Raw genomic sequence first — 24359 nt, forward strand, 5'->3', positions numbered from 1 at the left:
GTGTGTCCTCTGCCTCTTCTCAGGTGATCTGCGTGGGTCAGATTGTCTGCGCCGTGGCTGCTGACTCGTATGCTCGCGCCAAGCAGGCCACAAAAAAAGTAAAGATTGTCTATGAAGACATGGAGCCCATGATTGTGACGGTTCAGGTAAGTTCCGATATGCTCACTCTTTGAGACACTAAGCAGGGAGTTAGCAAGAGCTGTTAGGTGTCTCGAGATGCAGTATTTATGAAATGTCTTAGTCCTGCGTCAGTTGTCACACACTTGGGTGATAACATATATGGAACGATGGGGTTTTTGTTTGTTTTTGCTTTTTTTCTGGAAGTTTCTTGCTCCCTTCCTCTTTCTATCAGATACTTCTGGCAGGAAATGGGTACTCTAATCCCACTACAGACCTCCTGTGACCGCTGTCTCTAAGGACACCTTAGGAAGTTCATCCTTTGCCTCTTAGGTAGATTTGACGATTTGGAATTTGGAATAATTTTCTCTTACCGTCTGCCCTGGGTTCCAGCTCAGGCTCCATGACATCTGAAAGTTTTCTGTTGCCTTCCATGGCCCTCTCCCCACTGAGTGTGGAGGGTTTTTTTTTTTTTTTTTTAACCTAGGCTTTTCTTCACCTTTTTTCTAAAGTCTGAGGTAAAGTGCAGCAATTCCTTCTTGTGCTTTGTGGTAGGCCCACTAGAGAAGGGAGCAGCTCCATTCCCCAGCCAAGGGACAGTCGAGGCAGTGGCCTCGTTGTTTGGCAGACCAGACAGCCACTGAGAACTCTGTTCCTTTACTAAGAGCTCAGGAAGACTTGTCCACAGATTCAGACAGTGGGGTTGAATGTAAATTTTTTTATCTCAAACTGGGGGTTTCTACCCTGCCTTTGATCATTTAGTTCCCAGATAAAAGACATAAACCATTTATATTTACAATAAGCACTAGAGCTGGGCAAATATCTGCCCTTTTTCATGATTCACCTGACCCATGGCATCTTCTCCTCTTTCCACCTTCTCTCTCCCTCTTCTCATGATCCTGCCTCAGACCCCAAGCCTGGGAACTGAAACCCCACCCACCTCTCTTGTGCCCAGCTATAGGTTATCAGCATCTTTGTGCCACCAATAGTTTTAAATTAAGGAGGAAGTCACATAGCATCACTTGGCATACGTGTGGACTCTTCCTACAATTGCTTGTTCCGGAGGATTGTATGGTACACCTATAATATGTCTTATACCATAATGTGTTAAAAATCATTTCTTTTTATTAGAGACATATGCTGGAGGGTTTCCTTATTTGTCAGTCTTAATAGGAAGTCCTATAATGGCCATAATTTCTAATACATGTGTAATTACAGAATTGGCCTTTTCAAAAGTAAAAATAGTTACCCACTGAAATCCTAAATACATGTCTATAGTTTGGTGCACACGTTCCAGTTTTCCAAACTCTGTAGAGAGAATCACATCCACTTGCCAAATTTCATTTCCTTGCCTACTTTTAGGGTTACTTGCTGTAGGTAATGGAGTCTGGTTATATAAAGAACAAGTCTTTATAATCTCCTTGGCTTGTTGCTAAGTGATAGAAAATTCCTTTTTTAAACCTTTGCTGTTAACATAGTTCTTTTTCCTTTTTTTTTTTTTAATGAAATTCTGGAGGCTTTAGCACACTTCCTGTCAATAGCTGATCAATATCATCATTACCTTGTGCTAGAGGCCTGGTAGACCTGTATGAGACTGGATATGTGTGATGTGCAATGGATAACTTCTATTTCTGATCACTCGTTGTAGCTGAATAAGCAGGGAAGTCAATTTGGAATCACCCTGAGTAAGTTCAGCCGTTTCTATTTGCAAAACGACTCTCTCTGCGCATTGAGAGTCAGTTACTATATTAAGAGATTCTTAAAAACCTAACAACACCATAATAATAACAATATAACTGATTTTTAACTGAATTGCAAGGACTCTCAAACACCTTAGGTTTTCTGACTTACTTCTTGCCTTTCCTGACTCATTTGCATACAGTTGAAGACACTTGAGGTCGAGTGCTAAGGGAAACTAAGGATGAACAGATTAACCTTACCACACGGCTCATTGCATCAGAATAGACCAAGATAAGGAAGATTAAGTAATAGTGAAGAGGTCATGAGTAAAATCCAAGCAGCAGGGGAAGAAGGCACAGGTGGACGCCTTCATAATCTTCCTGCTATGACTCAATTTCTCTGTAAGAGAAAAGACTGATTAACATGTAAAAAAATGCATACCTCAACACGAAGAAAAACATGTTAGGAACAGAAAACAGTCAACAGCTGGGAAAACTCTGCAAGCCACAGCACAGGAGACAAATGTATTCCCTAACTATATAAAGATTTCCTAGAAATAAATAAAAAGAACAACTAGGAAAACTGAACAAAGGATCAAGTAGAGTGACTGAAAGACGAAATTACAAATGTATGAACCTATTACCAACAAGGGCAATTTAAAAGGTAGAATTATCTGCAATTTTCAACAAAAAAAGTATGCCCAGGTCTTGTCTGTAGAATTGAACTGGATTTTGGTTCATGGTGTGGTGATAGAGTGCTTGCCTAGCATGCAGGAAGCCCTGAATTCACCCTTGTTGAACCAACACACATACTCAAATACACCCTGGAAGTGTTTAAAGTTGTGTGCACTTTTGAAATGAGCGCATTCTCTATTCATGGCTACAGAAAGATTTCTATTGAACTGATGAACAAAAGGCAAAAGTGAGGAGGGTAAGGTAGAGACCTGCGTGGATTTGTGTACATCTAGAATACATAGAAAAAGTAACAGTAGCGCTCACCTTTGAGGTGTGCACCCATGCACACCCACACTTCAACAGCCTGTGGAAGTGTGTGTCTCTCTGAAAACATTGGGATGTATTGGTTGATTTAAAAAAAAAAGTTTTGAAAAAAAAAAAACAGTAAACCATTCACATAATAAAGAATCAATAATACAACCAGGTGAGATTTTGAGAGACGCTGGGTAAGTTAAGGAACAGGGTTTGTGTATCTGTGTGATTCTAACTACTGGAAGCATTCGTGTGTGCGTGCATGTGCACGTGTGTGTGTGTGTGTGTGTGTGTGTGTGTGTGTGTGTGTGTGTGTGTGTGTGTGAATTCATCAATACCGCTGTGACTGAAGGGTGAAGTTAATACTAGCTAGTGTAAGGATGTTTAGGCTAATCTAACATTAAGCCTCCATAATGGATTTCTTCCAAAGATTAAAGGATACTGGTGTTCTCATTCAGTAAAAATTGATATGCAGTTACATCACGGGCTTCATTACACCATGATCATGTCTTCCAGGAGGCACCAGCTCAGAAGATAGGATCTAAGGTATCCATTTTCATTGAGGCATTATGAAGTCGTGTTTAAAGTGTGTGATAACCTAGGGAATTTGGAAATTGATGGTTATCATTATGTATGGGTTTCAGCACGCAGGATCTACAGTGACCAAACTGAGCAACATACATAATCCCTTTCATTTGTTACCTTCCCAGGATGCACTGCAACATGAATCATTCATTGGACCTGAAAAAAAACTAGAACAAGGAAATGTCCAGTTAGCATTTCAAAGTGCTGATCAAATCCTCGAAGGTAAATTCTTTTGGGGAACTGGGTTTACTATGTAGCTCTAACTTGCCTCAAACCTGCACTCCCAGAGATCCTCCTGCCTCTGCCTCTCTAGTGCTGAGACTAAAGGCATGCGCCACACCCAGCCTTTAAGTTCCTTTTTTTCTCTCATGGAAGTTTTTTTAATATTTTGATGCTGTGGCTCCTTTACAAGTTGAAGTGACGCTTGGTGGTGTATCCCAGCATCCTGGGTGCTGAGGCAGATGGAACATGAGTTTGACAGCAGCCTGGGCTACCCTCGGGAGGATATAGCTCATTGACACTTGTTTGCCTAGCATGCCCGAGACCTGGGTGAACTTAATGAATCTTAATTCTGCTCATGAAGTGAGTGTTGAGGGGGACAACCCAGAATGTAAGACTGAGAAGATGGGGAAATATATGCGAGAGTTCGACGGGGGGGCAGGGCTGTGCTTTACAGACAATGGAAAGCATTGTGTTTTGAATAGGAAACAGTATCATTTAGAGCACCTGCCAGGAGAATCTGGATTGCAATGAGAAGAAAGGGTAGGTCTGAGGTCAGATCAAAGACCCTTACAACGTCCCCAGTGAGACATAACTGAGACAATAAGGCAGGAGAATTTAAGTGGGCATGTATACACTGACTGTGTGTGGCCAGCAAGGAAGACTCTAAGGATGTGCTGTCTAGGGGAAAGTGATACTCTTAGCAACGTGGCAGACATGTTTGTAGGGAGGTGGATGAGAGATTCGAGAAGCCAGAAGACCCTGATGGGCACTGTCCAGAAAAGCGAGGTGGAATTCATTAGCAGTTAAGAATTCAGGTGCTTGGCTGACTCAGACAGATACAGACAGCCACAGCCAAACAGTGGATAGAACTTGAGGACTCTTACGGAAGAGGAAGAGGAAGGATTGCGGCTGCAAAGAGGATAGGAACTCCACAAGAAGAACAAGAATCAACTTACCTGGAACTTTGGGGCTCTCAGAAGCTGAGTCACCGACCAAAGAACATACATGAACTGGACCTAGGCCTCCCCACTCATATGCAGCAGAAATGCATCTTGACCTTCATGTGGGTCCTGAACAACAGGAGCAGGAGCTATCCCAGAAGCTGTTACCTGTGTGTGGGCTGTGTTCTAGCTGGACTGCCTTGTCTGGCCTCAGTGGGAAAGGAAGCACCTAGCTTCAAGTACCAGGGTGGTGGGGGATACCCAGGGAGCCCCCACCCACTCAGAGGAGAAGGGGAGGGAAAGAGGGGAGGGGAAAGATGGTGGGAGGGCATGACCAGGAGGGGGGCAAGTGAGTGAGATGCAAAGTGAATAATAATAATAATAAAATTAAATTTGAAAAGAATCCAGACACTCGGGAAAGAGTAGAGCTGGTGAGCAGCTCTGGAAGAATCCATAAAAATCAGTCTAATCCCTAAAGGAGCAAGAAATATCAAAAAATTCACTTAAAAAAAATCCATATCCAACCTGTTTCCAGAGGGGATTGGCGTAACCGCCAGGCAAAAAGACCCAAACCTGATGTTAGAGTCAAAACTGATGCTGTGAAAAGAAAATCTTCAGACAAAGCGTTTAATTGAGTGAAAGATGACTCTCAGATTAAGCCCCTGAGATGTTGAAAGCAGGCGGCCCTCACACTGTAGGCAGAGGACTCAGACAGGAAGTGAAGTAAGGTGCAGGAAAGGTCCCTTGGCAGCTTGTGAATGGCTGAAGCTCAGTCACTGGATTGATAGCTGAGACTCACCTGTTACAAAAAGCCAGCTCCTGGCTAGGCTTTCCGTCCACTTGCGTCATTGATTCGGGTAAAGTTCTTTATTGCAAGTATGGAGGCATTCTGGAGCCAGATTTATTTTAACATAACAGTATTACACGTGTGACAAAAGGAGGTATGAGAAGCAAATGGGGACAGAGAGAGTGCGGGGGAAGGGGGAGAGAGAGAGAGAGGGAGAGAGAGAGAGAGAGAGAAGGAGGGAGGGAGGGAGAGAGGGAGAGAGAGAGGGAGAATATCTTCAGCAAAGATCTCCTGAACTCATTACAGTCTCAGACCTGCTTCCCAGAGAAGTCAGATGAACATGGTGGACGATTCCAGGACCTTCCCCTGGGACTGTCAGCCATGAAAGTCAACTAAGTCCCAACTGAATGAAACAGCCTAGAAATCCAGATCTGTGGATTTATCATAAACACGCCACGAAGCCTTTACTCCTGCACATACCTCCACCTGCTGCAAACCAAACCTTTTTACCTTTCCTGAATTTATTTAGTTGGCGTGTGTGTGTGTGTGTGTGTGTGTGTGTGTGTGTGTGTGTGTGCGTGCGCGCAGGTGGAGGTCAGTGGACAACTTCTGGGAATTGGCTTTCTCCCACTGAGCCATCTACTGACCCACAACTTTACTTTTCAATACCTATGGTTGATCATAGGTTTCTAAAAACTTTTATTTGCTACTTGGGTGAAGTTTGTAAAAAGGAGGAGGAGGAGGGAGGGGAGAGGAGAGACACTTACCCTGCACTCCTCCCTTCCCTCATCACATACATCATTTGCTCTTTCTACCCGAGGTCTCACTTTCTCAGGGTTGTTCTGTGGGTTAGGGTGCTGTTGACAGTGTTGAGAATTCATTCTGCAGCCTCACGTCTGCCAGCTAGGCAGGCACTAGGCCACTGTGGGTCCTAGTGCAGTCTCTTCCAACTCGGTGTGTAACTGAGATACAGTTTGTGGGGTTTAACACTTCAACAAATGGAAGACAAGGCATCCGGCAGGTTGTCAGGATTCAAGTCCAAGCGTCCATGTGCTGTGTAAAGTCATGAACTATTCTGGACGGTCTCAGTACAGAAATGAATTACCCTTAGATAATCATCTTATTCTTCACTCCAACCCGATTTCCCAATTGTCGCTCAAGCCAGCTCTTAAGAACATGCTGACACGAGTAGGTAAGGAGATGGAGAGTTTAAATTGCATGTAATTGCCTAATTATGCATACTGATGGCTGCTTTAGGAAACCGTCAACCTGCCATGATTCTTTGAAATCAAGAGAGGAAACTAAATGCCATTCACATGACCTGAAATAAAATAACAACATTTAGCAAAGCCCGCCACGGTCTGCTTCAGATGTGTTCATGATGCGTCTCTAAAGCCATGTGTGTTTGCTGTGTCCAAAAGGGGAAGTGCACTTGGGAGGCCAGGAGCATTTTTACATGGAGACTCAAAGCGTACGAGTGATCCCCAAGGGAGAGGACATGGAGATGGACATATATGTGTCCAGCCAGGATGCAGCGTTTACCCAGGTAGGCTCTATCACACAGGTGTCACTCATCCGACTTATGGGTAAGAGTCACATAGACAGATGTTGACTATCAAGGCAGAGGCAAAATCGAGCACTAATTTTTGCCAGTTCCCTTTAACCATCTACAAAAGTCTGCCCCTCTGTCCCAAATGATGACTACCTCCTGTCTCATTAGGAAGTAAACTGAGGCTGTAGGGTATGACTGCTCCTGGTCTTTATCTTCCTGCAGCCCCTCCCACCTCTAGCCTGAGGTGAGGGGCTCTCCCTCCTCTGCAGCCAGAAGCTTCACATCTGTAGCCTAGGCACCCACATTTGCCTTCGCCGTGTCCATTAATCTCTAGTTATTTAGTACCTGTTCAGATCAGTAGATTAAAATAAGTCTGCCCTATTCATGTGCATGCATGCGTACATGGTGTGTGTGAGCATGCGTGCATACATGGTATGCCTGTGGGGAGCTTTCCAGCCATGATCCTACTTTCTTGTGTGAGCTCTTTGTAGCATGCTATGCAGGTGACCACTACCCATTGAGTCAGGAGCAATTATCCTGACTGATGTCTGATGTAAGCATATGTTCTCTCCTGAGCAGAAGCATAAATTATTTAAAGAATGGGGGTTGTCATTCTTCAGACTCCCCCCACCATGTTGTATCACGGTCCTCATGCAGCCACTTCTGGCTGCAGCCTGGTTGTTACCATCTTCCCTCTGATCCACTTGCTTCCACTTCAGACCATCCCTTGAGTCATAACAACTCAGATTTACCTTCGTGCGTCATGGTCCAATGGCAAGCTCTGCCAGCCTGACCTGGAATATCTCCTTTTGCATAGTACACAGCTTTCTCTGCCTCTCATTCCACCTCACTTACATAAGACCTTAATGCTCAGAGCTAAGGGACTTTAGCAGGACTGTAGGGGTTGCTGCTCAGATGGGAACGAGGAACTCAGTATTTGTAATGTGATCTATCATTCAGTAATTTTGAAACGCTGTACCAACATATCCTCTCAGCGGACATATTACAGGCATCCACAGCATTGTCTGCTGCAGTTGGTACCCAAAATAAAGAAGTACATTCTTGTTGTAGGCAGTGAGAAAATACTATGAAAGTTCTTTGGTACATGAACTTCTTGCTAACTGTGTGTGTTCTGTTTCTCCTTCTCGGGGGGCCTATGGCCAACTGTTCCTAGGAAATGGTGGCTCGAACCTTGGGCATCCCAAAGAACAGGATCACCTGCCACGTGAAAAGGGTTGGTGGAGCCTTCGGAGGGAAAACGAGCAAACCTGGGCTCCTGGCATCAGTGGCAGCTGTGGCCGCACAGAAGTGAGTGGATCCGGGAGCCATGTTGACACAGAGATGGCTCTTCTGTGTCCCAATTCTTACCCTCCAGTCCCAACAAGTTCAAGAGCTGCTTTTGGAGACACTTCCAACAGATGCCAAGGGATTGCTAGCCTCAGCAGCCCCACTGCGGGGAGAGGGGAACAGGCTGGCTCACATGCCTTCCTCCTTCCCACAGAGTCAGCAGCAGGGTGGGTTCCGCCTCACACTCCAGCTGCCCTACGGCTCAACAGCCAAGAAACAGGAATAAAGCAACAGACAACTGATTAGTTCTCAGTAGTCATTGAGACGCAAGCCCATAGAGACAGGGAGGGATGGAGGGGAAACGAATACTTGGATGTTTTCCATGGGGGTGGTTACTACCCCTTAAGGAAGAAGACACCTGGTAGCATGTTAAATTTTTAGTGTGCTTAGAAGGAGAAAAACTGCTGACGGCTGTGCTTCCTGGAAGGGCTTTGTGGCTGGGGACTGCAGCAGGACACTTGTTTCTCACCGAAATTGTCCTATGTGTATGGATAACCTATTAAACTAGTGAGGCTATACCTGAGGCACGTGACTGACAGAGCGCTGACGTAATGGCAGAAAGGCCGATCACAGATCCTGCTTCCATAGGCAGTCCTGCTCAGATAGCTAGATCTAGGGGGAGTGCTCAGGGCTCACAAGCCACCTCTCTCACCTCTCTCTGTCTCTGTGTCTCTCTGTCTCTCTGTCTCTGTCTCTCTCTGTGTCTCTCTGTCTCTCTGTCTCTGTCTCTCTCTGTGTGTCTCTGTCTCTCTCACCCATCTCTATCTGTGTCTCTGTCTCTCTTACCCCTCTCTGTCTCTCTCTGTCTCTCTGTCTCTCTGTCTCTATCTCTCTGTCTCTGTCTCTCTCTGTGTCTCTCTCTGTGTCTCTCTGTCTCTGTGTGTGTCTGTCTCTCACCTATCTCTCTCTCTCTCTCTCTGTATGTCTCTGTCTCCCTTCCCCTCTCTCTCTCTCCTCTCTCACTCTCACACACACACACACACTCATACTGCCCCCCTTTCTCTCACTTACTACTGTGTCCTAGAAAAGGACACAATTACAAATATATGAAACATATGCTTAATTTTAGTAACCCCAACCTCACTTCAGCAGACCATGATGGTAAGAGCTTCATAAATGGGGAGCTCTTAAGTGAATTCTTGAAGGAAAAGAAGGTTGTGCTGATACAATGGAGGCATGGCACTGGATGTCTATGCTATGTTGTTTTTATTATTATCTATGCATGATATATACATTGGCTGCATCACATCTATGGAGCTCAAAGGACAGCATTATGGGATGTATTTCTTTCTTTATGTGGGTTCTGGGATCAAACCCAGGTTGCCAGCTTACATGCAGTGCCTTTTCTCATGGAGTCACTTCCTCAGCCCCATCTGTGATGTGTCCTTAGAAGGTGGCATCTGATGTCCACCTGGAGGGACTCTGAGATACAGACTGAAGCTGGAAATGGCCAGAGAAGACTCTGGAATTCCAACTGCAGCCATCTGGAAATGAAAACTAAGGCTTAGCCAAATGAACATTTATTAAAAGAGGAGAATTAAAACCTAGAAATTTTGTAGAAGAAAAAAAATAAGTGGTGTGACTTAGCATGAGTTGGTATTTGGATAAAAACACAAAGAATTAACGTATAAAGTTGGACTTGCGTATCAACTAGACAGCAACACCAACAACATTGATACAGGATACTACAGGAGTCACCAAAAAAGTCTCCTTTGGTTTTAAATTCCCCAGATTACTCTGGTGGCAGTGGGTGGGGTGGAGGGAGAGATCAGGAATCTAATTCACAGCTGTTAACCTTTTCTTAAACTTTGGAGTCAGGTCTGTAGCAGCCACTGGCAGGCTTGCCTGTGACACCGAAGAGAGGTGTCCTTCCCTCCCTCCCTTCCTGTGAAGGAACAACCATCTTAAGCCTACAGGAAGTTTCCCAGCCACCCATTTACCAGGAAGCAGCAAAGCCCTCCCAGCGCCCTTCTCTCTCCCGAGAGTAGCCGCATTCTGGTTCTTTCTCCTCTGCTTGAAGGGATGGCAGTGGTTGCTGGAACATTCTGCAAACCTGAACTCCCATCTCACGTGTGCTAGAATAGTGATCCCATGTCTTTCTCTCTAGGACCGGCCGCCCAATCCGTTTTATTCTAGAGCGTGGGGATGACATGTTGATAACGGGAGGACGTCACCCACTACTCGGGAAATACAGGGTGAGTGGGTAGCAAAGTCCCTGCACGTGCCACTTCAGGGGCCTGTGGCTTGCAGCTCCAGCCCTTCAGAGCTCTCTGCTCACCCACACAGTGTGTTGTGTGTGCTTTGGCCTCCTTACCAAGCCTCAGCATCACCAGTGCGGCCCTTGAGTCACTGCACATAGAAGGAAAAGAGACGCTAATACAGAGACTGGGAGCATGACAGAGACGGGCGGAGACTGGCATTTGCTGGTCTCCCCATTCCTGGGACCTCTAGAAGACAGATGTTTCTGGATTTGGTACTTCTCTGAATTTGATTCATCCTGCACATTCATGAATCTAATTCAAAATACGTCCCCTTTGCTGGAAGATTGTCTTGTAGCAATGTCAACCTGGTAGAATATAAAGCCCTGTGGGACACAGAAACTGTGCTAAGAAACAAGCGACAGACCTGATCTCCCAACTTCAGCTTTAGACCCCAGAGACTTCAGCCCTTAGGAGAGGAGACTTGTGGACGTTAGCATAAAACCTGAGTGGTTTCTCACTCCACTGTGGTCAGATACAGATCCTTGCTCGGGGCAGGGACCTTCCCTAGGTGACTCCTGCAACTGAACCCCCAAACCCCATAGTGTATTCACCCTGACTGTTTCCTCAGAGTGCTTCCTGCACGACAGATACTGCCCTGTTCATCCCCTTCTGAGTACCTGGTGCATACTCCCAATCAGATGGGTGCTGGTAAACCCACCACACCAGACCGCCGACTTCTTTGTGCAGGAGGCTTGTCTGCTTTCTTGGTATCTCCCACATAAAATATGCACTGGAGTGAGGTGTGTGATGGCCAACACTGTGGAAAGGAATCAGAGGTCAGACAGATAAATAAGCCTGTTCTCCTCGGAGTGGTCATTCACTCAGAAGACAAATATGTGGTTTCACAAGATCTACCACAATCAGTTGAGGCAGCCAAACCAGGGGGACTGAGAACTCAATCCACCGAGGTGTTTCTTTGTAGTTTCTGATCTTCTCCTTCTAACTGAGTATATTGTAAACTATTGCCAAGACAGTTTTGTAATACTGTAATAAAAGCTACTTGTTTTGTGGGAAACAAAAAGAAATAGAAGAAACTCAGTATGTGCTGCCTGAAGAGAAGAGAACTGAGATATAAGGATGAATGTTCTGAGGGGACAGGAAACATTCTAAGGATAGAGATGTCTAAGGCTCATCCCAGTAGGTCAGTTCAGTCAGAATGCCTGCCTCTCCTACAGCTGCTGTGACCATCTCAGGCCCAGCCTGAACCCTGACCAACACCCATCTTAGCCTCCCGGTGCCTGACTAGGTGACCCAGATCCAGCCTAGCTAGGATGCTGCCATTGCTCAAACTGCTGGAAACCTATGCAGAATGGAGAAAACCTATTCAGTGTTCTAATGGAAGACACCACCAGAAAGCAGCAAGGACAGAGTAGACCGCCCCATCTCTTTCTCTTAGGTTTTCGAGACAGTCTCACTGCAGTTCTGGATAGCTTGTACTACAGGTGGACTTCCTGTGGGTCAGGTCAGCAATGATCAGAGTGTTGTCACTGGATCAACAGCAGCAGGGTCACCTGGGCATTTGCTAGAAACAGATTCCCAGGCTCAGGTCCACTGGGTCAAATACTCTGATGTGGGACTCAAGCCTTGAGACGGTGGTGACACACATGAAGCCTTGACATGGGTGACAGCTTTGTCCCTGTTGTCATGCCTGAGGGTACTGAAGCATAGAAAGGTGGAGCAGGCATTCCAAAGCAAATGGCAGGAGCTGGGTTTGAACCTAGGCAGACCCACTCCACCGGCCCACATGCTTAGCATCCACTGAACTTCCACTTCCACTTGCTCTGTTCAAATGCTCTGGAAATTGTATTCACACCACAAAACTCACAGGGGCAAATGGTGCTTAACTGTTCACAGGTTGGCTTCATGAACAATGGGAAAATCAAGGCAGCAGACATCCAGCTTTATATCAACGGAGGCTGCACCCCAGATGATTCTGAACTGGTAAGGGGCTTGTGAGAACACCTGGGGTTCCCACTCTTGGTGACAGGGGGACTCCATGATGCCTAAGCCTGGTGTCTTAGAGGATCAGCTTAGAAAGTTCAGACCACTAACCTCACCCGCTAACCATGGATAATAAACCATGAGCAAGGGTGACTCAGGATGCTTCCAGATCTCTACCACCCACTGCCTGCAAGAAGTCAGGGAACGGTAAGAAGTCAGGGAACGGTAAGATGCTGTGGCTCTGAGGTACCCCATCCAGAAGGGTACCCAAGGCTCGCTTTCCACTCACTGTGCTCTAGGGTCTGAGACTGAGCCTTTGATGAATATCTTAGGTTGACTCCAGAACTTCCCCTGCAGAGAGCTGAGTTCTCCTTTTCTCCTTCCAATACTCTCTTCTGGGCAGAGCTGGGGGAGTGGTCAGGGAAAGAGCATGCTAACACATGGAGAACAGGGTTTGGGGTTTGTCTCAGGCAAATCTCCTCTTTGTGCCAGGGAAAACTCTTTCCTATACCTCCTACCTCTTCCCTCCTGCTCAGAGACTAAGCCCTACCAGGCTCCCATCCAGACCCAACAGCTTTTGCAGCGCCTCTTGATCCAAAACTCATGCAGATCTTCCCATGCCTGTCATAATCTAATCCTTTAACAATAGATATGAGGACACCATTGGCCTAATTGGCCCTTTTCCCCCTTTCTAAATCTTTCCATCGATTCTAAAGGTGTAAGGTAGGATCACAAAAGTATGTGGGAACTGGGGACAGCATCTGTTTCTCCTCTTTAGACAAAAACAATACAAACAAGCAAAGCAAAGCAAAACCAAACCAAACTTTGTAAGTTTTAAGAATTAAAAACAAGGGTTGGGGATTTAGCTCAATGGTAGAGCGCTTGCCTAGCAAGCGCAAGGCCCTAGGTTCGGTCCCCAGCTCCGAAAAAAAAAAAAGAAAAAAGAAAAAAAAAGAATTAAAAACAAGCAATGAAACCATAAAACTACACAGCCATACAAGTTGATAGCCAGGAAATAACATACAGGATTCCTTTCTGGCTGTGCCAAGAATGGAGTCAAGAAATACATCTCAGAAGGGTTTGTCTTCACCCTATCTGGACAAGGGATTTGACTGATGCCTAGTTGTTTTTTTAACCTTGGAATATTTTTAGGTGATAGAATATGCTTTGCTCAAACTGGAAAATGCGTACAAGATCCCCAACCTCCGTGTCCGAGGTCGCGTCTGTAAGACCAACTTGCCATCCAATACAGCATTTCGGGGATTTGGTTTTCCCCAGGGGGCATTCGTAACAGAAACCTGGGTGTCAGCTGTGGCAGCCCAATGCCACTTGCCACCAGAGAAGGTAAGAGGAGCTAACAATTGTTTTAGTCTTTAAGTAGATAAGTGGACCGTTTCCCGTTGTCCATACCACATTGTTTCTTCAGTGCTTCATTTGATAACATGCTGGCTCTGATATTCTAGAACTCATCTCTTTAGGGCTAGTTCTTGGAGACCTTTGTGTGAAATTGGGCATTTTCATTCCACCAGGTTCGAGAGTTAAACATGTACAAAACAATCGACAGGACAATTCACAAGCAAGAATTTGACCCAACGAATCTGATAAAGTGCTGGGAGACATGTATGGAAAATTCTTCCTACTACAGCAGAAAGAAGGCTGTAGATGAATTTAACCAGCAGAGTTTTTGGAAGAAGAGAGGAATTGCCATCATCCCCATGAAGTTCTCAGTTGGATTTCCAAAGACATTTTATCATCAGGTGATGATTATTGGAAACACTTAAAAGTTTTATACATATGTGTGTGTATATGTATATATTATACTCACATACATATATAGCTTATTATATATGTGCATATGTATGATGTGTGTATGTGTATGTATGTATATATATTATATGCACATGCATATATAGCATTTTTATATATGTGCATATAGCAAAAGCTATATTCTAGGAACAGTGGTTCTCACCCTTCCTAATGCTGTGACTCTTAATACAGTTCCTTTGCTGTGGTGATCCCCACCATGTACTCTCATTGCTACTTCATAACTGTAATTTTGCTACTGTTATGAATTATAATTTAAAGATCTGATTACCAATTCAAGATTACCAATTCTGATATGTGACCCTTGTGAAAAGTTGTTTAATATGCACCCCCCCAAAGGGGTCTCCACCTACAGATTGAGAACCACTGTCTTAGGCAATAATTCCAAAGGTTTGCCAGGTTGGTTTCTTTTGTCCTCAAAGCTACAATATTGATGGTTGAGTAACTGCTGATAACAAGATCTGCAGTTCAGGAGTACTTCCTTAAACCCAATCTTGCCACAAACTTGTTGTGCTCTAATTAACTTCTAAGCATGACTGCTGGAAGCCATTTCTGAACCTGCCCTGCCCTACCACCCTGATGCTTAACTCAGGGTGTAAAATTTGACTTCCCTTAAGGGTTCCTCACTCCAGGCTACTACATGAGCCCTTGTCTCTGCTATCTGCCTGTTCTCTATCCTAGCATGGGGTGTATGTGATGTGTGGGTAGATGCATTGTTCAATGGACAGTTGAATAATGAATGAGTGGTACACTGCAGCAGCAATAAGAAAGTGAGGGATTTTTTTTATGGGTATTCAGTTATTCTTTATAATCTTCTTGAAACTGTTAACTATGTTCCTATGCAAGCAAAGTGAGCTCACTGGATCATGCATAGAAAACCCACTTCTGTCAGTGGCTTTTCATGGTCTGTAGGTTTCTCATAGAGATACATTTCATCTTGTATCTTTACAATAATGAATCTTTTTAAATCAGAGCCATCAAGCAGGGCACCCAAAAGGCAGAGTTGGTGGAATTTTAGAATATGCTTTATGAGAAGAAAGAAGAGAGTATCTGTAGGTTTTATACTCAATATTCATGGGTCTGTTGTCTACAAGATGGGAATGTGAGAAACGCTCCTGGGACTCCTCCTCCCTTCCCAGGGTGGCTGCAGGGAGAGAGCAGCCCCACACTGCAGAGCCTGCAACTGGGTCGCATGTTTGCAGCAACTCCTCTGCTGTCTGTGCAGTCTTCCAATAAATCCTTTGACAATAGCATTGCTAGGCTGTTATATCACACCCCAGATAATGATGGGAAGCAACCATTAGCTTCAGGGGAGACAATGACTAGTTATGAAAATCCATGTCACTAGATACTCCCCATGTCAACATGTGCAAGGTTGTTCTAGTCTAATTGGACCTGTGTCCTAGAAACAGCACTATTTACCCTCTCAAAGCTAAAAGTTTGTCTGCCCAAGATTGTACTTGCTCCAAGCACACTCTGCTCCACTCTTGAAAGAGGGTAACATGAAATCAAATTATACCCACTTTGTAGCCTGTATTTCAGTGAGGAGTTTCTAGAGATGGTGCTTACATCTCTAGATTTTTCTCATCTAGTAACTCAAGTGAGAGTTCTACCCCACTCCAAGCATCATTTACCCACAATACACTGTAGGTGTTTAGTGTACCTCCTTTTGGGGAAAAAGCTACAATATATTTCCATAGTCACTTTCTCAATGAAAATGTTCCACAGATTTGTTTGTAACTGTATAAATAATATATGCTTACTATTATTATAAACAAATTTAAAAGAAACCAAAAGTTTCAAAAAAAATCTCTTGAAAGTCAACCATATAAAGAAAACCGCTATTGGTTTTGTTAGTATGTTTTTCTGTACCTCTGGGAATATCTGTGTGTATCTATGTAATTGGATGTTTTAAATACAGTTGCAGAGGGCTTTTCATTTTAGTGTGAGAGAGATGCTGTCTCTCCATCTCTCCTTTACCTCCAGCTCCATCAGCATCATTGTTCTTAGTTTCAAGTACGTGCTTCTGCTTGTCTCTGCGTGTCCCTCTCCAGGAGCATATAATCGCAAGGGAACATTCACAGACTGATGGGCGTATGTGATGATGCCATATCTTTGAGTGAGAATGCTCTTCTCACCTTCCACTTTCTTCCTTACCCAGTGATCAAACTGGAACTAACAGCATTAAGTGGGAGAAGAGGTGGGTTATGGGAAGAGCCGGCCATGTAAACCTTTTCTGCCTCCTTGGAATCTCATATCCTCTCTGAAGCCACTGTCATCAACTGCTCTGAGCCTGATCAGCTCGGCACCCCTTCCCCAGCACCTCCTGGTTGATGGATGACTTTATCCAGGCAAAGGGCTGTGATCTGGAGATTTGCTGCTGGAAGGTCTGGGTGTGTGCCTGATTTGAATGTCTAATGGCTGTGTGGCCCTGACAGGTCTCTGGCTCTCATTGTCACTTCTCATCTGCAAAATGGAATTGGTATGGAAGCAATCATTTCCATTCCGGGTCAGCGGATAGTCCTAGGGCAGAGCAAAAGTCCTTCCTGTCTAGGGGCAATAACCCTATGGATGAGGCACATGTCCCACACATAGACACAGACTACACAGCTTTACTCCATCAGCGGAACAGCACCCCCTCTCTGATTCATGAACACTCTGAGTTAAGTCCCACAAAATAACAGCACCTGGTCTCGCAGGTCGGGGAGGGAAGACCTGAAACACTGTCAGAGCCAAAATAGCCCCAGAGGGTTGAGGGTGGGGGGTAGTTCTACAAAGACATACATCAAAGAATGGTGCTGGTACAAACATGCTAAATGGAAGCTGGAGGGATGGCTCAGTGGTTGGAGTACTTCCTACTCCTGCAGAGAACCTAGGTTTGACTCTCACAAGTGTCTATAACTCAAGTTACACAGGGGATGCAAGGCCCTTTTCTGTCTTCCTCAGGCACCAGGCATGTACATGGTACACAGGAATAAAGGAAAGATTCATATGCACATAAAATAAAGACAAGTTTTTAAAGAATATGCTAAATGTGCTAAGTAGAACAATAGCTCTAAATATTCCAATGCATCTGCACTACATGTTCACTGCTAGAAACTTTTAACAACAACCTCACTGAGGTATAATTTATATGCAATAAAATTCATGCATGTAACATGTGCAATTCATGTCAATTGCATAATCCCATCACCCAGGATTCTGAAGCAGCAGGATTGTAAAACTGAGGCCAGCATAAGTTATATAGCCCCATTCTGCCTCCACAACAATAAAATAGAAAGAAGAAAAGGAAGACAACAGAGTGTATAATCCAGTGGTCTATGACCTTGTCACAGGATTAAGGGTGGCATGTGCAGTAATTCATACTGAGTGACATTTCCAAAACCACTATTACTCTCACAACATCGGGTGAGAGCAAGCTAAGTTTCCACCAGCCAGGTTGAGGTCCAGCACACTCTGAGAACGATTTCTAATTTTGTTTCAGGCTGCTGCTTTGGTCCAGATCTACACAGATGGGTCTGTGCTAGTTGCTCATGGTGGTGTTGAACTGGGACAAGGTATTAACACCAAAATGATACAGGTGAGAGAGGTCGTTTCACAATTGGCTTAGAGAGAGCTTAGGGAATATTCTGGATTCTGTTCTGAACCATATTTGGGCTTCACAATACAATAACCAACATATCCCCAGAATCCCTACTAGTTCTTAGTGGATCTGCTGGAAATAAGCCAGCTAGGAGGTAGAAAGAGTCTTCACCTCCCTTCTGGAGTGAAAGGCACATTGCCAAAACTCAGCTTCCCTCGGGTTCAGTGGCCTCTGACCCCTGACTACAGCAGCTATAAGTGCTCATAGACTCCAAAAGCTTGGCTCTGGGCAACCAGCAGTTCCAGACAAAATATGGACATACTTAGCACCTAAAGTTCAGGCTCCCTGATCCCAGACAACCTGTTCCATCTCCAAAGACAAATCCATTGGCTTGTGGTCATTTCATAAAATAAGGAAGCCCATGGCTGGCCCTCCTCTAGCCATGCTTCTAGTAACTGACTCTGAGATAAAAGAGATGGGGTATCTGTGTTTTGTCTTTACAAGATCTTGTCCTCGCAGCAAACCCTGCCTCATGGCACTGGGGAAATTTTCCCCAGCTCTGGTACCTGACAGGGTTAAAACAGAGACAGGGTTTAAAGACCTTTAAGGTCTTTATGAGTTTTAATTTGTATATATCTGTTCAAAACAACTTTCTCACTTTTTCGGAGTTAAGAAAATAGCAAAACTTTCTAGAAGGATTAAGTCATTGTCTCAGTTACAGCTTGGACTGGTATAACCTGTCTATTCCTCTGGACAGGTGGCCAGCCGTGAATTAAAAATACCAATGTCTTATATACACCTGGATGAAATGAACACTATGACCGTCCCCAACATGATTACCACTGGAGGCTCCACTGGTGCCGATGTCAACGGGAGAGCTGTTCAGGTGACAACTCACTGACTCCCAGGAGCGAAGAGGCCTATCACTTCTGAGCAGCGAAGCCTTTTCACAGGGCAGACAGTTCCTCAGTGTATTAGGAACATTCCCACCCCATCTATCATAAGCATAGGATTAGTGTGACAGTTTTGTGGGAGACTTGGCCCATAAGTGCTTGGCATCACGGATGGGCAGAACATCATGGTAGTGATAATGCATGGGAGTGGAAGTTCTTGACCTCACAGGAATGTGTAAGACAAGGGCCAGGGCCAGGTATAACTTCCCAAGTCACACCCCTGGTGACACACCTCCCACAATAGCACCATGGGGCCTAACCATGAGCACTGGGGGTTATTTTATATTCAAACCCTTACATTTGCAAAATGTCTGCTGGTACTTTTTCATAGAGGTTTCAGAAGGAAGGAGGAGCGTCACCAAACAGTGGGCACCAGAATATTAACTAGCAGTATAAAGTCTATGTTTGCTAATATATCTCAAGAACACCCTAAGACACTAACGTCATAAAGGCAAGTGACGAGACCTCTTTGGCTAAAGAGTCATCTGGAGTCCAGAAGAGAACACAACCCTCCATTCTCAGCCTGTTGTGGGCATCTGTAGAAGGCAGGGGCTTGGGGAGAAGCCTCAAATGAGATTGCAGAGTCTTGGGTTCTATATCAGAGCAAGCAGGTCTCCTCCTTGAACGCTTCAAATGCAAATTGACTCCATTCTTTACTTTCATGCCACTTTCCATAGAGAGGAATACAAAGTTCCAAAGTGCTGCTGAAACTTCCCCAAAATGTGTGTGTGCGTATGCGCACACACACACACAACACACACACACACACACACACACACACACTCACACAAAACCACCACATACTTCCCTCTAAGGTAGGACAAAGAAGCCTTGTTGAGACAATGACCCTTGTGTCTGGTTTGTTCAGCGGAACTTGGTAGCCGTGACTCGGTAGCTGCTCCAAGATCCGTATTCACATCTGGACTAACGCCCCTGATATAGCAGCCAGTGCTATGGCAACCTAATCTGAAACAACCCTCTGAGGTGGATAGTTAGAATGTCTACAGCATCCAAGTCAAGGCACTTTGAAGGTCAAAGGGAGCCAGTGATCCCAGGACAAGTTGACAAGAGCAGGGGGCTGGGCCTGGGAAAGTGGAAGAAATGGTTGCTCATTGCTGATATCCTCAGTTCATAAATGAGGTCCCAGGCCATGGAGAGCAAAAGCTGTTCTTACTCTAAACACATTTCCCAGCACCCAGGTTGCCTTTCTGTGTGACTCAGCACCTGATCTGGGGGCTGCTTTTATGTCCATTCCCCTGGGTAGTGGTTTCATAGCTTTGCTGGATATTTGGCAAACCTTGAATGAAGCATTAGCATAGAAACAACTAAAATAATAAAATAAGTTGCTGTGGCTACACAGAGAGAAAAGGTTTGTATCCCTCTGAGCTCCCTCCCATCTTCTGTGGTAGCCCCCAACATTCCACATCAGCATCGTAACCACAGAGAATGACCAGGGCCCTGCCCAAGATCTTGAGACAAATCACATGAGGATATCGGAGGGAGGCAGGGAGCACAGGGACAGGTAGACAGTAGAATCATGTCTGAAAGGTGCCCTTTAATTCTCAGTTGCTCTACTGTCCTCTCCGTCCCGCAGAATGCCTGTCAGATCCTCATGAAGCGCCTGGAACCCATCATCAGCCAGAATCCTAATGGTGACTGGGAAGAGTGGGTAAGTACCTGGTGTGATGAACCCTGAAGAGTCTCTTGAGGCCACTTGATAGAAACACCCACCCATGGTCCACCAGGTCCAACTGGATCCCTTTTCTCCTAGGCAGCACAGAATAGGGAACACTCCTGGCTATCCAGAGCACACATTACCTGGTCTGCTTGTTCAAATATACCCTTTTATTCAGTGAGCCTTGGGTGGAACTCAGGATCTGTACTTCTGCCACACTTAGTAGCCCTTACACTGCTGGGCCACCCTTTAAGCAAGAGAGTAAAGGGTCAATGCAGATCTGAAATGTACCAGCTCTGACCGAATGGACATCTCAGTTCACTTAGAGAAGTAGCTTAAAGGTGTTAAAAGTATTCTTAAGGGCAACTTCGTAGATAGATGATTATTCTCCCAGGAAGGAAGAATCTACACCACCTAGTCCACTTAGGGGGGGGGGGCATCCTTGCAGGAGAAGCTGTTGCATGGGGTTTGATCAGAAAAGCTCCTTCAGCAAAGGTGACAGCTGCATGCTACTTTGCACATGCACATTTCAAATAAGCATGAAGAACACAGGGTGGGTATTCTCTGAGTGGTAAGACTTGTTCTTCTTTCAAAATAAATATTTCATGTGAGAATATGGCCCAGATAAGAAAATGACCAATCCCCACTGTGGGGAAACCCTTAGGGAGAGGTGGCAGATAGGACCTGTTGAGTGACAGGATCATGTAACTGGTCATCTATCAAAGGTTTCTCATTTTCCACTGCATTCCTTCAAAATTTGAATGGTGTGTGTGTGTGTGTGTGTGTGTGTGTGTGTGTGTGTGTGTGTACATACATGTTCTTATGACCATAGTTTTAGCTCTATTCCCAGAGCAATGCCAGTTCTCCAAGGCTGGGGACAGGAAGATGTAGAACCTTCATCATAGTTTGCTTGGGACACCTACATTTTAAGATCCCACCAAAATTTACCTCTCATCCCTTTCCATTGATCTGTAAACCAATCTACAAAACCAGCAATTCTATCTCCTTAGAGGAAGTCAGACTAAGCCAGTCATAGTCTCTGAGCAGGCAGCGAGTATCCACCTAGAAGTACTCTCCATATTCATCCTGCAAAGACATATTCCTGAGAGAAAAGAAGAGTGTTGTAGCCAGAAGATAATTGCTTTTTTTCTTTTGTCCATCTGTGTCTTTGTCCTCTGAAAACAGAATTACTCTTTTTCAGATTAATGAAGCTTTCATTCAAAGCATTAGCCTCTCTGCCACTGGATATTTTAGGTAAGAGGTGATTGACAGCATCAAAATCCTATTCCCTTTAGGATATAAAGAGCTTGAAACATGAGTATTCAGTTGTTTATATTTTTAAGATGAAATCTATTTGTTTATTTTATTTTCATTGGAAGGTTTTTATTAGAGTTGGGTGCTATGTTACCCTAAAGGTAGATAATTTTGAGATGAGTCTCATAGTTTCTTAAATTCAATTACTTATTCACATTACACGCATATTATATATACTATATATAACACACATATTTGAAAACGTACAACATATATGTGTATACATTGTATCACATTATTATTATAGCTTTCAGGTTTCCTGTAATAGTCCTGTGTGTAGAGAGGACTGACGTATATAGACTTTTACAGACTTTCAGTACTATCTAGTATCTACTTAATACTTAATATTTTTGGTCCTGGTGTTTATTATGACCCAGAATTTGGTGATTTTTAAATACTCCTGTTCCTCAGAAATCTTACCTATAGCCTGTCTCTTGTGACCAACCCTCTTATCCTGTCATGGGGGCTTTTGGTTTTAGAAATTGTAAGTCGAGCCAGAGGCTAGAATAGTTCCATACAAATAGGATGAGAAGTTGCTGAAGACAGTTGAACAGTTTTCTCAGACAAGGGTGCTTGCCCAAATACATAATAGATACTTCTCTGGAAGCAGCAGAAAACTCATGCTGCTCTTACCACATGAGCACACCTGGACATATCTTTTATGATTTGGGGGAGCATAGTGTATTCTGGTGATGTCTACTAGCTCTAGCAAGTATGTCTGGTGAGACACAGCTCATATCAAGAAGATCTTCGGGGCTGGGGATTTAGCTCAGTGGTAGAGAGCGCTTACCTAGGAAGCACAAGGCCCTGGGTTCGGTCCCCGGCTCCGAAAAAAAGAACCAAAAAAAAAAAAAAAAAAAAAAAGAAGATCTTCAAGTATCAGTTGCTCGGAGAAAGGGTGACTTGAGAAAGCAGAGAAAGAGAATGCTCAGCTTTGTCTGGTCATGGTCATAGACAAGACCATGGAAGGCAGAGGCGCTGCTGAACGGCGGGCTTAAAGGGTGGTAGCCATCCTGAAGAGGTACACCATGAGCTAGAGGAGTGTGTTAGGACTGAGGTTATGGTTATGATTAGCCATGAATGTGTCAAAAAATTAAATAGAAGCTGAGTTCTGAACAAGGTTAATGGAATAACCTTTTATAGATTTTCTTATCATGTTTCATTTATCCAAGTCTGACACAGACATTCTAAGCCTGTATAATTGAGTTGTGGAGCATCAACCCAAGAATATAATGATGTACTACTATAAGCATATGCCCCACAGCATGACAGGACACTAAGGAGAGTTTGTGTCTAATCAAATGACAGCATCAAATAACTTCTTCCTCATGTATCAGTGGATATACCAAACCACACTGTAGATAAACAACTTGAGATTATAGTTCTCCAGATCACTTAGCTGTACTGATTAAGGCACACTTGGAAGATCTGGCCACTCCCATTCTATAAAGATGTGTTCATTAACACAGTGCTTTAGAGTAGAGTATGAGCTTTATAGTGAGTAGTGCCAGCATCTAAAAGAATAAATTTCCTATGTGTGAATGGAGCCAAGGCTAGGCACAGGACTCCCCAGACCAAAGGCCGATGTTAGAACATGTAGTCTTACAAAGGCTCCAGCTTCTGCTGCATCCTTTACTAGGCAACACTTAGCCTCAAAGAGACCACAAGATAGTTCAAAGTTCACTGAACACAGTGGCACACATCTATAATACTGACACTTCCAAGGCTGATCAAGAGCTCTAATCTAAGTCACATAGCAAATTTTAGGCCAGTTTGTGCTACTTAGTAAGTCCCTATATGGAAAAAGACAGAACACAATTAGTCTAACCTGTTCTGGAAGGGATGGTGGCTACGGTGGTTTATGAGGACGTATTAGTCTTGGAACCACACAATGACTGAAACAATGATAAATGTCGGAAGTGAAGAGTCTGGGTTTTTTCTAAGTTGGCTTGCTAAGCAGACTATAAGACAATGACTCCAAATGCTTTGGTCTCGGGCAAAAACTTGGCTACAAAGGAAATATCTCAAAGTTGGAGAGAGACGCTTAGCCATAGGACCGCCCTGTCCATCTCTGTGAGATAAAGAGCAACATCAATCGTTAGTGTCCTTCACTGAGGAGAACAGACCCAGCCCCATGAAAACAGTTGTACTGACATTTTCATCCCAGCTCTTCCAGTTTCAACCCCATGGCTGCTCAACACAATTTGCAAAGCAACAATAAATCAAAATGCATTGGGGTTGGGTCTCCCGTAACATCACAGCATTATCTTGAAAATGGGAAATGGCCACCCACCTCTCTGGATCTGAGAGATGCTGTCGTTTGAATTCATTTTTCGCTTCACATCTGACAAAGAGCACACACTCTGCCGCGATTCTCCAGCAACCAAGGAATAGTTTTTCAAAGAGAAAACCCTGAGTGTTTTCTTCCTTTTCACAATTGTGATCACTTAGAATGATATAGAGCATTAAAAAAAAAAACAAACAAATATAGCTTGTGCAGATCTTAAAGGTTTTACCCTTGCTTAAGGTTACAAGTGGAATGTCTAGAAGCCTCACATGAAGGGCATGGTCCTCCCCAAGGTAGGTGATGT

At 44.3% G+C, this 24359-nt stretch overlaps 1 protein-coding gene across 4 annotated transcripts in view; it reads left to right on the forward strand.

Moving 5' to 3' along the window:
• The window catches only part of Aox3 (aldehyde oxidase 3), an 82318-nt gene that overhangs the window by 40549 nt on the left and 17410 nt on the right, over positions 1–24359 (forward strand). For 3 of the 4 annotated variants that reach the window (XM_087567180.1, NM_001008527.2, XM_087567181.1), the window contains 12 exon segments: positions 24–146; positions 3494–3590; positions 6740–6864; positions 8045–8178; positions 10325–10412; positions 12333–12419; positions 13572–13763; positions 13949–14176; positions 17728–17823; positions 18584–18712; positions 20374–20448; positions 21656–21708. In XM_087567180.1, the coding sequence (XP_087423306.1) occupies positions 24–146; positions 3494–3590; positions 6740–6864; positions 8045–8178; positions 10325–10412; positions 12333–12419; positions 13572–13763; positions 13949–14176; positions 17728–17823; positions 18584–18712; positions 20374–20448; positions 21656–21708 (1427 nt within the window). 4 annotated transcript variants of the gene reach the window in all.

The sequence above is a fragment of the Rattus norvegicus genome, chromosome 9 (genome assembly GCF_021556685.1).
Source record: "Rattus norvegicus strain SHRSP/BbbUtx chromosome 9, alternate assembly SHRSP_T2T, whole genome shotgun sequence".
NCBI lineage: Eukaryota > Metazoa > Chordata > Mammalia > Rodentia > Muridae > Rattus > Rattus norvegicus.